The following is a 14,267-nucleotide window of genomic DNA, read 5'->3' as shown; positions in this document are numbered from 1 at the left end:
TTTATCCTTAATGGTAATCATGTTTTACAATAGAATTGTAATAAAAAATAAATGTTACGATTTTTTTATTTTTATTTTTTTTTTCAAATAGCTGCAAACACCCTGAATTTTGTTACAAGACATAACGATAATAAAAATAAAAAATAAAATAAAACAAGAAAAAAAAACCTGCGACCAATAGCAAAATTACTATCAAATTGATCATCATGATGATGAAAATTTCTCCTACTCTCTCCCCACACACCAAAAACAAAATGGAAAAAAAAAAAAATCGTAATCATTCTTGGTAGAGGATATATAGAAAATATATGAGCAACAGACAATAGATTTTACTCTTTTTTATATTGATTTTTTGGTGGTAGAAGAATCTTTGTTTAATATTCCTATGAAAAATATAGGGAAAGAATGTTTATACAAGGTTTCAAATTCCTAAAATGGTCCTTATCTGACCAGGTGGATGCCTAGCGAGTGACTTGGGATCTGGGTACCGGTTCTTGGGATCCATGATTGCCTTGTAAATAAGTTCATAAGCTTCAACCAGAGATCTAGTGACTTGAATACACGCTTCAGACCCGCAGCTTTGGTATGTGCATTTGCTTGGACTCTGGCAGTGAACTTTCACTTCCTAAAATGAGCCCAAACAAAGACTTTAAACTCTCTGAAAGCGAGGCTGGTGATGTGTCCTCAATATCTGCTAATGGGGATTCCTCACCGGTCAACGTTTTGTGAAAGTGAGACATCTTGTTCAACAATCGACATCTTCTTAGAATGGCATCGACTTCTTTCTCCATGATGTATTTGGATGCAACCTCGTGTCCAAACACTGGTTGTCGGATTGCGCACAAGCAGTTGATGAGGAAAATCTTGGAGGGTGTTTCACTGGGCTGCATGAATCCACAAAATCTTGGTTATAATATTCGAAAACAATGAACAAATATTCACGTCAGAACAACATCAGCTGTTGTTTCATTTTGGCAATAAATCATTCTCTTTGCCAAGTCACTATAGCAACATATGTAGATCATGTTGCCTTTGGAGATACTAGAAGGCACAATGAGGAATGAATCAAAGATGGGATTGTCCCACAAAATCCTGAACTAGTAGGGAAAAAAAAAAAACTATTATCAATATACATGCAGGAAGCATTAAAAGTATAACAATAATGCTAGGATGATCACATTTTTTTTACCACATGATCTAGCACACCTACACTGGTTTGACATTAATGGGATTAATGTGGGACCAACTGTATTAATTTAATGGTTGTAGGTGTGCCACAACTATTTAAAAAACATGTTAAGAAAATATGGTCATCAGGTATTATTGAAATAAATTCCAACAATAATGCTATGATGATCTTATTTTTTACCACATTAATTGCCGCATGATGTGGCACACCTGCACTGATTTGATACTAATGGAATTCACAAGGGACACATTGCATCAATGGTTGTGAGTGTGCCACAATCATTTAAAAAGAAAACATGATAAAAAAATTGTGGTCATCCTAGCAATACTGGAATTATTTTGAATAATTCAGTACTTTCGCATAATAATCAAGATTTACTAACTGATAAAAGTGAGGAATCTGGAAAAACCAGAATAATTTAGGACTCAAAGAGTCCAGAGAAAACATTGGGACAGTATGGTCATCCAATCATATAAAGTTCGCAAATTACAGTGTTCCAATGCATCACATAATGGATCCCTAGGGCTGTTTCTGGACCAGCAACCAACTATTGAAGAAGGGATATATTTGTATAACATCTCACATGAAGCACCGACAAATCAGAAGTATAATGATGTGGAAGTATAGAGAATACAAGGTATAAAATAATACAAACCTGAGATGTAGCTAGAGAGCTGCTGTTTTTGAAAATTGCATCAACAGATGATTTATTGAGGTTAGAACTTGTTCTACTTCTTCTAGAGGAATGGATGGCTCCTTTGGACATGTGTGCCTCTGCTGCTTGCTCACACATCTGTGATAATTGGAAACACAAATAGATATAAGATCACAGTCCACAATCAAACAAACAAGGAAAGCACATTTAAGAAGTAGAGTATGTCATTATGGCTTTAAAACTCCATATAGCGTTCCAAAAGATTCAGTGACCCAGCTTAATCAACAGAAGCTCTTAATACAATCATATCTCTAGGGAGAGTGAAAAGAATGTCCCGAGTTTCTTCCTTGACACCGTGTGCTATTAAGTTTCCGAGACATAATTACTCAGGTTGGCTCTGAAACAAATTCCCTTTGCAAGGCTTGACATGCAACCTTGAACAACCTCATAATACATTTGAGTATCTGGATTCTTCAACCAGAGTTTGTTTGCAGTATTATACTATCCCACAATAACGGATACCCATTTGTGTTCTTTATGCATTGTTAAGAGACCTAGGTTAATTTAAACCAGGTGCTGGCGTACGGGGCTTAAAAAGATGAACAAAAGCCCTTCCACGAATACAGAGAAATCTAATCACCTAACTTATTGCAAGTCTATCAAAATATAAATCCACATTAGTTGAAACCAGAATACATATATAGACTGAACTGGGCAGCAATTGCAATAACTAGTGTAGGAAACAAAAGTAGAAAGTGGGGAAGAAGTCGAGTGCTGGATCTTACTAAAATTACTTTATGTAACTTTCATTTTTTGAGTGGCTTCTTTGTTATCTTATCTGGATCGAAAGAAGATGGTTTAGGATTTTGTGGTTACAAAAAAGGGCATTATCCATATAGCTGAAAGAAACTTGGAACCTACAGACTAGTAAGGAAACTGAACTCATTACAAAATAGTCAAAGCCATCTCCACCAAATGATCAAGCCTAGCAACAGAACATCTTATCAAAACCGAAGCACTGTAACAGTAAGTAAAAAAAATTAAATACTTAGGAGTAAAAAAATTTTAATACTTTGGTGTAAACCTATTTGTTAAAAATTTGCTGATATATAGTACGCATGAATCTTGTATTGTCTCAGTGTGAAGCAACTAGGAGAAGGTGAGAAAAGAAATACTACCAAATGTAAAGCACAACATACCTGAATAATACAATCTATTAATGCAGATATCACTGGATCAAAGATGGGGTTCTTTCCTGATGCAGTAATCATCATGCTGTTGTGTTTTATCTCAATTATTTCAAGCAGCATCAAGACTCCTTCCCTCACTGCAGGTGGTGGGGAAGGATCAACAGCAACAAACAAGGGAAGGATATCGTAAAAGCTTCTCCCCTCGAGTCTCGAGTTTTCAAAATGTCAAAGAACGTTTTCTGAGCAGCATCTTTGAGTGCCCAAAGTGTGTTACTAAGGGCTGTTTCTCTCCCCAACAAATCTGATATCTGTAAGAGAATAAACAGTTAAAACAAGCAAAGAAAGGCCCACAAGACAACTAATTCATCCATAAGTGGATCATCATTCAACTCACAGTATGGCTGGCTGTAAAACTCCAGGGTATTACTGAGTTTGTATGAAATCATAATATTGGGTTGTGACTGCAAAACTTGTTTGACCCTCACTTTAAAGGGCGGCAAACTCCTTCAAAGATCCTGTCTAGAGCAAAAGAGAAGTCAGTTTCTATCTTTCCTAACTCACTCTCTAAGCCTTTAGAGAATCGGTGTGCAGTTGGTCCAGTATCAACCACTACATCTGGATCTAGCAACACAAGGACAAGTTCTCTTTCAGATGCAACAAACAATTATGATAAATAGTAATGAAAATTCTTAAATAATCAAAAATAGTACCTGAAAAGGAAGATTGAAAAAAAAAAAAAAAAAAAAAGGAATGTGCGATGCACCCGATGTAGCCACCCTAGCTTGTCACCTACATAATGTAAGGGATCATGAGCATGCACTTCAATTGGTCTGGGCAGGCCACCAGGTCCTCCACGTGTAAGAGCAGTTATAAACCTTTTAAAATAATGCGTCATGTCTCATATTTGCTACCTGTAATAAAACGAATGTGTAGATATAAACTGCTAGAAAACTTACTAGTTTTGTACAAATTTGAGTGAATCAACATTTAAAGCTTCCACATAATAGAACTACCTCTTCTGCACAATACTTGAAAAGGGCTGGCCTTTCTTTGAGGCAGTGAACTGCTGTTTTCAAAAGCTCCTGACTTCAGGATTATCATTGTCACCCAGTGTCCTACACTCTGCCGGAACCCGCCCAGATGAGGAGAGAAGAGCCACAAAAATTTTAAATATCGTGGTAAACTAATTTGACAAACTTAAAATGAGAGTATCCATAGGGAAACGAATAGGAAAGAAAAGAAAAACAAATAAACGACCATTCACCCTTGAAATTATGGAATCACCAAAACATCCTTTACTACAAAAACCTAAATAGAAACAAAATTGAACCAACAGGTAAAGCACATGATCTACAGATAAATGCATTTCCTTTCATTACTAACTTATGATCAAACAACCAATCCAATAAAAATAACAATCACATTAAAAGTCACTATATTATGGCTTGTACTGTGTCTTTCATAAAAACATCAGCTTGGGCAAATCTCAGCTCAAACAACCAATCCAATAAAAATAACAATCACATTAAAAGACGCTATATTAAGGCTTGTACTGTGTCTTTTGTAAAAAACATCAGCTTGGGCAAAATCTCAGCTCAATTCATCTAGTACCTAGGGAACCAGGAATGTCGAGTTGGCTCTTCCCTGACTTAAATAATGCATGTGGTTTATGGTAAAAGCATGTGGTCTACGGGTAAAAGCATGCATCTGCAGGGAGTGCCTCCACTTAAAATGGGTTGGGACCACCTTGGTGTCAACTAAAAGAAGACAAACAAGAATGAGGAAATAAGAAAAAACAATCACACTTTAGTTAAAAATCAAGATGGACAATGATGCCTCATTCACAGTTATCTGGTGGTAATCAATGAAAGACTGTGTCCTATAAAACAGCCAAAAATGGTCGCAGGAAAAGTTGTATTAGGATAAATCCAAAGAACATGAATACCTAAAAAGCATATATATGACGCAATATGGTCATGCCGACACTACAATTTCAAGAAACTTAGGAGATGAACAATGGGGACACAACGATAAATAGAAACCTATTTTGTTAATGTAAATTGTAAAAGTAAATGTAAATTACCACTACCACCCACTCCACCTACCACCTCCACTACCACCTTCACCTACTCCCAAATCCTCTCCTATATAAATCCTTATAATATGCACAATATATACATCAATCAATACACATCAATCAATAATACATGAATTCTATCATGGTATCAGAGCAAGGTTAAGAACCTGGTCATTCTGCTTCCCCGGCGGGCGGCAGCCTCGCCTTGGCCGCCCGCCGGACCTTTACACATACCCTGACTCCGCTGTAACTTCATCTTCCTCTTCTCACTATTGAAGAACTCTGTTGCAATTGCTGATCACCCGCAGCAGTTGCTGCAACTGCCATTGTCGGGCTGGATCCATTCTCTTCTATGACTTCAGGACTGCTTCTATCTTGATTGAAGAAGTTTGGGGAGTGCGGGGACGGAATGGCAGCACCCGTAGAGAGGGTACGGTGGTGATTGTGCCTTTTCACATCAAGAAGTTGCAGACCCATCAGTCTCCGACCTTGGAGCTCAATAGCTTGCTGCAAGTCAACTTGTTCCTCCAGTTTCCTTCTCCACAATATGTCTTGGGTAGTATCTCCAAACATCCTTGCTCCAAATCTAGATCTATCGAATCTGTTCCTCTCTCTCCTTCGGTCCGTGAACCGCGATTCCCACAAGCACCGACCAATCAACTTGCGACTCCGGTTGCCGTCGCCTCTGACGGTGTCAGTCTTCCGGTTCACAATCTCCGCCTCGCCTCCTCTCTTCGATCCCTAAACATTTTCAAGAATAATGTTGTATCGGTGTTGGCTCCAAATATTCCAGCAATGTATGAGATGCATTTTGCAGTGCCCATGGCTGGGGCAGTATTTGTTTCAGAGTGCCTGAGGTCTTTGGGTCTAGCCTGGTGTTGATGCCATTGGCACGCGCGGCCCTCCGGCTTTTGATGGCCGATTTGAAAGGTTCCATGGCAGCCATATCATCCACTACCTTTTGCCCACACACCCATCCTCCTTTTTATTTTTTAACCCAATCTTGCACACACACCCATCCTCTTTTTTTATTTTTTAAACCCATCTTCACCTTTCTTTTCTTTATTATCAAGCTTCGTTAGTCTAAACTTCTAATTTCTCTTTTTTTTTATATTTATTCTACTCACACCCAACCACCGCCCAAACCTTATTTTTTATTCTAAAGCTTACTTGGTGCTCTCCCTGTTCCCACTACCTCCTTTATTATTTTTTTTTATTCCTCATTCTATATTCATTATCACCATGCTTATCATTTCATCACTATTACCATTTTTTTTTATTCGATTGCTTTCTTTTCCAAAAAAAAAAAAAAAAAAAAAAAAAAAAACACCATTGCAAACAATTTACAACTTTGCACAACCAACCATATTTTATTCATCTCCGAGAACAACCCCGATCACACTTTTACACAAAAAAAAAAAAAAAAAAAAAAAAAAAAAAAAAAAAAACCAACAAACCAAACAACCACATCCACAGGCGGGCTTTTTTTTTTCTTCTCTACTCTGCCGCCGGTCTTTTCTTCTTGACTCCGTCCTGGGCAGTCCTTGCCGGTGTTGCCTCCGTGTTTCCCACTCCACTGGGCACGATCACTACTCCCTGCTCCTCCACTGCAGCATATGGCGGACCTCCAAATCGGAACATCACGGTGGCCTTCCGCTTCAGCTCCTTGTTTTCCGCCTTAAGCACACTTATCTCTGCTCGCGCATCCTTATACATGCGTTGGAGCAGAGCCAGTTGGGAGTTTAACTGCTGCACCTCATTTGTCCTACTTTGCAGCCGGTGCGACAAGTTTGTAACCGCCGTCATGGTTTCCACACATGACTTCAACGTATACTGATTGGCCTCCACATCCGACTGCACCGCCATTTTTTGCTCCACAGACCGCATCGGAAAGTTCAACGGAGCAAACTCCGGGGCGCTTGGTTGAGGTTCCAGTGCCACCGCACCAGTTTTCTCTCTTGTTGACTCGTTGAGGTCTGGAAAGAGAGTGAGCAGACTCCGGGAAGACGAGGCCATTTTTTGGGCAACAGAGTGTTACAGAATATCTCTCGCAACAGAGTGTTACAGACTCTCTCTCTCAGCACAACGAAGAGTTTTTCAGAGGATTTCGCAGGTTTTTTGCCTCTGCCTCGGCCTCAGCCTCCGCCTTGGTTAAATAGCCGAGGCAGCCACGCGTATCGCGCGCCACTTGACGCCAGACGACAAACGGGCGCGCCCGCCAAGGCACTCACGTGCCTCGCCATCATATCTGGCACGACTTTTTATAGATTGGGCACGCCTTTTGATGGCACGCCTTTTGACAGATTGGGCACACCTTTTGAGGGCACGACTTTTTGTTAGAATTTCCCATCTTTACCTTCACCTACTCCACTACACACTCCACTTCACCTACCTCCACTTCACCACACACTCCACTTCACCTAACCCACTATCACCTCCACTACACCTACTACCACATTTTCTTCTATATATAGATTGTATAGGAATTGTAATTAATCAATCTTGTAATCAACATCAATATATCAATCAATAATAATACATACAATTTATTCTCTCTCTTTCTCTATACATTATTTCTTACATGGTATCAGAGCTGGTTTAAAACCTAGTATTTTCGCTTCCCCGGCGGGCGGCAACCTCACCTTAGCCGCCCGCCGGACCTCAACCTATTCCGCTGATCAAATCAACAAAGATTTGTGCAACTGTAGTCATGTGTGAGGCTGATGGAGAAGAATTCTTCACCTCATATGACGAGACAGTCTGGAACTGGAAACAGCTAGATTATAGCTTGGTTGAGTGCCAAGCTTTGGTTCTTCCACCCACTCTTGAACTTGCCCAGCAAAGTGTGAAGGTTCATGCTTGTGTTGGAGGGACTAGTGTGCGCGAAGATCAGCGCATTCTCTCCAGTGGGGTTCATGTTGTTGTTGGTACTCCTGGTCGTGTCTTGGATGAAGCTGATGAAATGCTGTCACGAGGTTTTTAAAAATCAGATCTATGATATTTTCCAGTTGCTGCCACCCAAAATCCAGGTTGGGGTGTTCTCAGTTGCTGCCACCCAAAATCCAGGTTGGGGTGTTCTCTGCCACAATGCCACCAGAGGCTCTTGAAATCACCAGGAAATTCATGAATAAGCCTGGAAAGAGAAAAAGCTCATGCTAGGATTTGCGAAGTGATTCGCTGCAGGAATTTTGGCTTTGGATGAAACCCTTACCATACTCTACTCATTCTCTCCAACTGTTCTAACTTTTTATTTTTATTATTATTATTATTATATCAAATAATCAATGCACTCATGTTCCCCACTAACAGTGTCCACTTTTGACCCAAACCATTTTCAATCCATCATTTCTCCTTCACCTTTTGCACCCCACTCACCGACTCTCTCTCCACTTTATCACATGGGTTTGTCCCTCTCTCTCCTCCATTTGATTTCAAAAATCACTTATTTTTATTCATTTTTTCCAAGTCACTTTTCCTCTTTTTTAAATACCCCACTTTATTTTGAAACAATCGCACTGATGTTTTTCATATAATCCATCTATAAATATTTTTTATCTATTTTCTTTCTCCCTTGTTTTCTTTCATTTTATTTTTTTTTTTTCAACAAAACACTCCAAAAAAAAAAAAAAAAAAAAACAACAACAACATTTTACAAACTTGTCATTTCTTCATGCCGGGGATCAACCCCGATCAGCATTTTACACCATAAAAAAAAATAAAAAATAAAAAAAAATAAAAATAAAAAAAAACACAAAACTAAACAAAACACAACCAACACAAATCGGAACAGTGGGATTTTTCTTCTCGCCTATTCTGCCGGTCTTTTCTTCTTGCCACCGTCTTGGGCGGCCCTTGCCGGTGTTGCCTCCGTGTTTCCCACTCCACTGGGCATGATCACTACTCCCTGCTCCTCCACTGCAGCATATGGCGGCCCTCCAAATCGGAACATAAAACTGGCCTTCCGCTTCAGCTCCTTGTTTTCAGCCTTTAGCACACTTATCTCTGCTCGCGCATCCTTATACATGCGTTGGAGCAGAGCCAGTTGGGCGTTTAACTGCTGCACCTCATTTGTCCTACTCTGCAGCCGGTTCGACAGGTTTGTGACCGCCGTCATGCTTTCCACACATGCCTTCAAAGTATACTGATTGGCCTCCACATCCGACTGCCCTGCCATTCTTTGCTCCACCGACCGCATCGGAAAGTTCAACGGAGCAAACTCCGGGGCGCTTGGTTGAGGTTCCAGTGCCACCGCACCAGTTCTCTCTCTCGTTGACTCGTTGAGGTCGGGAAAGAGAGTGAGCAGACTCCGGGAAGATGAAGCCATTTTCTGGGCCACAGAGTATTACAGAGTATCTCTCTCAGAAATCTCTCTCAGACAACAGAGTGTTACGGACTATCTCTCTCAGCAAAACGAAGAAGATTTTTTGTTTTTTCAGAGTTTTTTCGCAGCTTTTCTCTGCCTCAGCCTCAGCCTCTGTCTTATAGCCGAGGCAGCCACGCGCATCGCGCGCCTCTTGCCACCAGCCGACAAACGGGCACGCAAGCCAAGGCGCCCACGTGTCTCGCCATCATGTCCGGCACACCTTTTGATGAATTGGGCACGCCTTTTGATGGCACGCCTTTTTTTATGGATTGGGCACGCCTTTTGATGGCACGCCTTTTGAAAAATTGAGCGCACCTTTTGAGGATGCGATTTTTTATGGGTCCGACAAGACTCTGTAAACTGTCCCGACATTGATTCCGGTTAGCTCCTTTATGGGTCCGACAAGACTCTGTAAACTGTCCCGACATAGATTCCGGTTAGTTTCTACAAGGGTCCGACAAGACTCTGTAAACTGTCCCGACATTGATTCCGGTTAGCTCCTTTATGGGTCCGACAAGACTCTGTAAACTGTCTTCTACAACGGTCCGACATGACCCCATAAACTGTCTTCTACAACGGTCCGACATGACCCCATAAACTGTCTTCTACATCGGTCTGACACCGCCATCCAGTGTCCTCTACACCATTATGACACCACCATACAGTGTCCTCTACAACGTTATGACACCACTATCCAGTGTCTTCACCAATGGTCTGACACGACCATACAGTGTCTCTTATCCTTTTTTATTTTTATGTATTTTCTTGTTTTGTTACTCTCTCCAAACTCAAGTTGGTTAGTTTCTCTCCTCCTTGAGTTTGCGGGGGGCTGTTAGAATTTCCCATCTTTACCTTCACCTACTTCACCACACACTCCACTTCACCTAACCCACTATCACCTCCACTACACCTACTACCACATTTTCTTCTATATATAGATTGTATAGGAATTGTAATTAATCAATCTTGTAACACATCTATCAATCAATCAATAATACATACAATTAATTCTCTTTCTATCAATTTATCTTACACTAGTAGATTCATCACATTCAAAAAAGTCAAAAGTTCTTCTGAACCATCTAAATCTCCAATTATGATGCAATTCTCTATGAGATTAAGGCTCCATTTATTTCGACGTAAAATATTTTACACAAAAAAAATATTTTTCTTGTAAATTGATTTTACATAATACAAAAGTTTCTCTTGTAAATTGATTTTACACAAAAAAAAAAAAGTTTTTGTTTTGCAGCGTTTGGTTGATACTTGAAACAAAAATATTTTATTGCCTAAAAGATAAATTTTGATTCAAGAAGTGTCATCTATGACTTTTTAGCGAGCTAAGATACTTGTTTGAAAAAGTTAAATGTGTTAAAAAGGTAGTGAGTAAGAGTCAACTTTGTAAAATTGACTTACAGAATTTTTAGAGGTTAGTCATTTTTGGAAAAATGATGCAAAAATATTTTCCTTAAAAAATGTTTTACTTACTTTTTGTTCAACCAAGCAATAGAAAATGAGTAAAATATTTTTGACAAAAAACAAATGGAGCCTAAAGGTAAGTTGCTCAATCAAAAAAATATGCCGCTGGATTTTCCTCACTCCTCTCACTCCTCACTCCTACGCTAGGGCCAGCATACCATCTGGCCTCAACTTTTATTAACCTACACAGGTCAACTGTTAAAATTCATTCAAAGCAAGATAATCTAGCTTACAATTAATCAACTTGGAGGCTCCTTTTCCCATTCAAAAAAACAAGAAATCACTATTTGCTGCTCTTATTGAATGAGTGTTTGATTATTTGACCAAGGAATGGGTTTGCTATTATAAGAGAACAATAAATGTTAGAACAATCTTCTGTGTAAAATAAATAATTTAAAACCAAATCAAACAAATAAAAAATAAATTACTTACAGAATTTATTTACTGAACCGAATAAGTATAAAAAGATCAAGTCGAGTGTGTGACACTCTATCCTTAAGACAGATTCGCCCTGCTTCGATACTTATAGTTAAATGGCATCTATTTCTTAGGATACAATGATCTACACAGATTGTAGTATCACTCCAAACAATCTGTACGGTGAACCAAACCTGTGTTTTATACTCTTAGAATTTTCCCTAAATAACTAATATGAAGAACAATGCAAATAGAGTGCAAAAACGGGAGAGAATAAATTTTCTGAATATAAAAAACTGCTGGAAATGATCTTTTATTTATAGGCAACTTGGTGGCAGTTTGAACAGATCCGAACAGGTATGAAAAAGAACTGAACAGGTGCAATAAACCTGAACAAATATAGTTTGAATTTTGAACAGATCTGTTGGCAGTTTGAATCTGTCCATAACTGCTGGGCAGTTTTAAAACTGTTTGGAACTTTGGATTGGAGGAGACTTGTTTGGATAGAAAATTTGAATTCAAATTTGACACAAAATTTGAATTAATTTCATTCAAAAAAAATAATTCTCGCAAGAATTTTTGAAAAAAATAATTCTCGCAAGAATTTTTGAAAAAAATTCAAATAAATTTTGTCTAAAAAATTAATATTAGAACCAACCCACAACCGGCACGGCTCAGCTCGGCCGGTCGAACGGCTGTGGCGCGTGCGCGTATGTGGTGGTTTGAGCCAAAATTCACTTTGTTCATAATTCCTCCCATTCTACAAAACTGCTGGAAATGATCTTTATTTATAGGCAACTTGGTGGCAGTTTGAACAGATCCGAACAGGTATGAAAAAGAACTGAACAGGTGCAATAAACCTGAACAGATATAGTTTGAATTTTGAACAGATCTGTTGGCAGTTTGAATCTGTCCATAATCGCTGGGCAGTTTTAAAACTGTCTGGAACTTTGAACTGGAGGAGATTTGTTTAGACAGAAAATTTGAATTCAAATTTGACACAAAATTTGAATTAATTTCATTCAGAAAAATTAATTTTCTCGCAAGAATTTTTGAAAAAAATTCAAATAAATTTTGTCCAAAAAATTAATATTAGAACCGATCCACAACCGGCATGGCTCGACTCAGCTGGTCGGATGGTGGTGGCGCGCGCGCGTGTGGTGGTTTGAGCCAAGGTTCATTTTGTTCATAATTTCTCCCTTCTACAAACTTGAGGTGCCCCTTGGGACCCAACCTAAGTGTTGCCACCTAAGACTTATATACACACATTAGTTTTCTTAAGTTTCCAATGTAGGATAACAATTTCAAGGAAACTCATATTTTACTTCTTTAATTGTCCATTTCACGAATCCGAAAACGACATCAACTTCCCATTCACTCATAAATGGTTTTGATGAACTGTCTTCACCGTGTGACTTGCCATGTAGCAAGGAACACGTCACTTCTTTGGACCCATCCCAAACGACGTGTGAGCCCCATCCAAATTGGAGCTCAAAATTGGCCCAAAATAAGCTTATAAAAACCATAATTCCAACAATAAAAGGATAGCACAGAGCACTAATGCTCTGTTTGGTTCACTAGAATGAGAAAGAATGGAATAAAATGGCCATTTCTTCTGCTATGAATGATCATTCCTCTACGTTGTGCTTGGTTGAGGGATTTGGAAAGAGATTTAAAAAAGAAAAGAGGAAAATTGTGTGAAATTGGATGAAATATAAGTATATTTTGTTCACATTTCACCTACCTTTTTCATTTCCCTTTCCAAATCTCTTCGCAAATCCCCAAGCAAACAATGTGTTAGAGTGATGAATGATGATTCCATTTTCAATGTTATTTTTTCATATTTTTCTAGTCAACCAAACATAACAATTGACATTTTGATGAAATGATCATTCCATTCCATTCCATTTCATGCTAGTAAACCAAACACTACCTAATGGCAGCAACTGCAGCCATCAATTTACCATCAAAATTTTCTGAGCTATAATTGACCCAACAAAAGAAAAAAAAAAAGTTACAAAAACAATCGAATGGTACAAAACATACAAATTCTCCATCAAAAAAAAAAAAAAAAAAAAGTGACAATAATTTGTGTACAGAATCATCATCTTACTTGTCACAGCATTTAGCCAGCGCATTAACCTCCTCCTCAACCCGATCCAAAGCCTAAACCAGTAACAATTAAGAATCCGAATTCAAATCAAACACAATTTCTAGAGAGAGAGGGGAGAGAGAGAGAGAGAGACCTGTTGAGCGCCATTGGAGGAGAGGAGGAACTCATGGTTGATGGAGAGAGAGCGGTTGTCGATGGTGGATTGGAGGTTGCGGCTAAAGTGAGTGTTGTTGTGAGCGTAGAAGGAGGAGAGAGTGTTGAGAGACGAGAGAAGATCTGGGGTGTCCGTACGCGTCTCCAACACCTTCGTCCACTTCCTTGACACTCCCGGCGCTAATGTCGTCACCGTCCCCATCACATTAACCCCTGATTTCTGAATTTCTTCTTCTTCTCTGTATTCTGCCTTGATCTGATTCTGAATCTTTCTCGCTCTCTCGTCCTTTTCTCTTCTCAACGGTTACACTTTCTTTCCCTCCAAACGCACCTAGTCAGCAGCCCATTGGGCCTTCCACGATCGGGGTAGTTAGTGGGTTAAATTATCAAGAAGGTCCTCTTTGAAAAAGGTGTGATTTATTTAGTTTCGCAATCTTTTATTTATATTTAAAAGTTTTATTACGTTTCTTTTCTTCTTTTTTTTCCCTTTTTCTTTTTAATTTTCGGTAATTCTTGACGGGTAATTACATCTTATTTTTTTCCTTTTTTTTTTTTTTTTTTTGATATATAGTCATTAGCGACTGACAATTATCATCGATTACGATTCACTAGCAATCACCGATCGCCAACT

The 14,267-nt window shown here is 39.0% G+C and overlaps 1 protein-coding gene and 1 pseudogene across 2 annotated transcripts; both read right to left on the bottom strand.

Annotated features, from left to right (window-relative positions):
* Positions 1 to 297: 297 nt before the first annotated feature.
* LOC145789007 (conserved oligomeric Golgi complex subunit 6-like) lies at positions 298 to 3,929 on the bottom strand (annotated as a pseudogene). The gene is made up of 5 exons (XR_014344625.1): positions 3,824 to 3,929; positions 3,537 to 3,655; positions 3,044 to 3,342; positions 1,845 to 1,982; positions 298 to 884 (listed from the first exon to the last, which is right to left on the bottom strand). The product of XR_014344625.1 is annotated as a conserved oligomeric Golgi complex subunit 6-like (transcript).
* LOC114323831 (conserved oligomeric Golgi complex subunit 6-like) lies at positions 3,182 to 14,028 on the bottom strand. Its single transcript, XM_082895745.1, has 5 exons — positions 13,617 to 14,028; positions 13,484 to 13,536; positions 4,048 to 4,156; positions 3,429 to 3,945; positions 3,182 to 3,342 (listed from the first exon to the last, which is right to left on the bottom strand). Exons 1-3 carry the CDS (start codon positions 13,836 to 13,838, stop codon positions 4,150 to 4,152), a joined length of 282 nt encoding a protein of 93 aa, XP_082751871.1. The 5' UTR covers positions 13,839 to 14,028; the 3' UTR covers positions 3,182 to 3,342; positions 3,429 to 3,945; positions 4,048 to 4,149.
* Between the last annotated feature and the right edge of the window lie 239 nt (positions 14,029 to 14,267).

The sequence above is a fragment of the Camellia sinensis genome, chromosome 11 (assembly GCF_055761805.1).
Source record: "Camellia sinensis isolate YWXY chromosome 11, ASM5576180v1, whole genome shotgun sequence".
In the NCBI taxonomy this organism is placed as follows: Eukaryota; Viridiplantae; Streptophyta; class Magnoliopsida; order Ericales; family Theaceae; genus Camellia; species Camellia sinensis.
Note: the sequence above shows the minus strand (reverse complement) of the source record. Positions and strands in the feature narration are given on the sequence as shown.

What these genes read in the sequence shown, in the direction of transcription:
- LOC114323831 (XM_082895745.1), bottom strand. Translation starts at nt 13,838, where the DNA reads ATGGGGACGGTGACGACATTAGCGCCGGGAGTGTCAAGGAAGTGGACG. An exon ending in CCTCCAATGGCGCTCAACAG is followed by an intron (nt 13,537 to 13,616) that starts GTCTCTCTCTCT and finishes TTACTGGTTTAG; the next exon opens with GCTTTGGATCGGGTTGAGGA.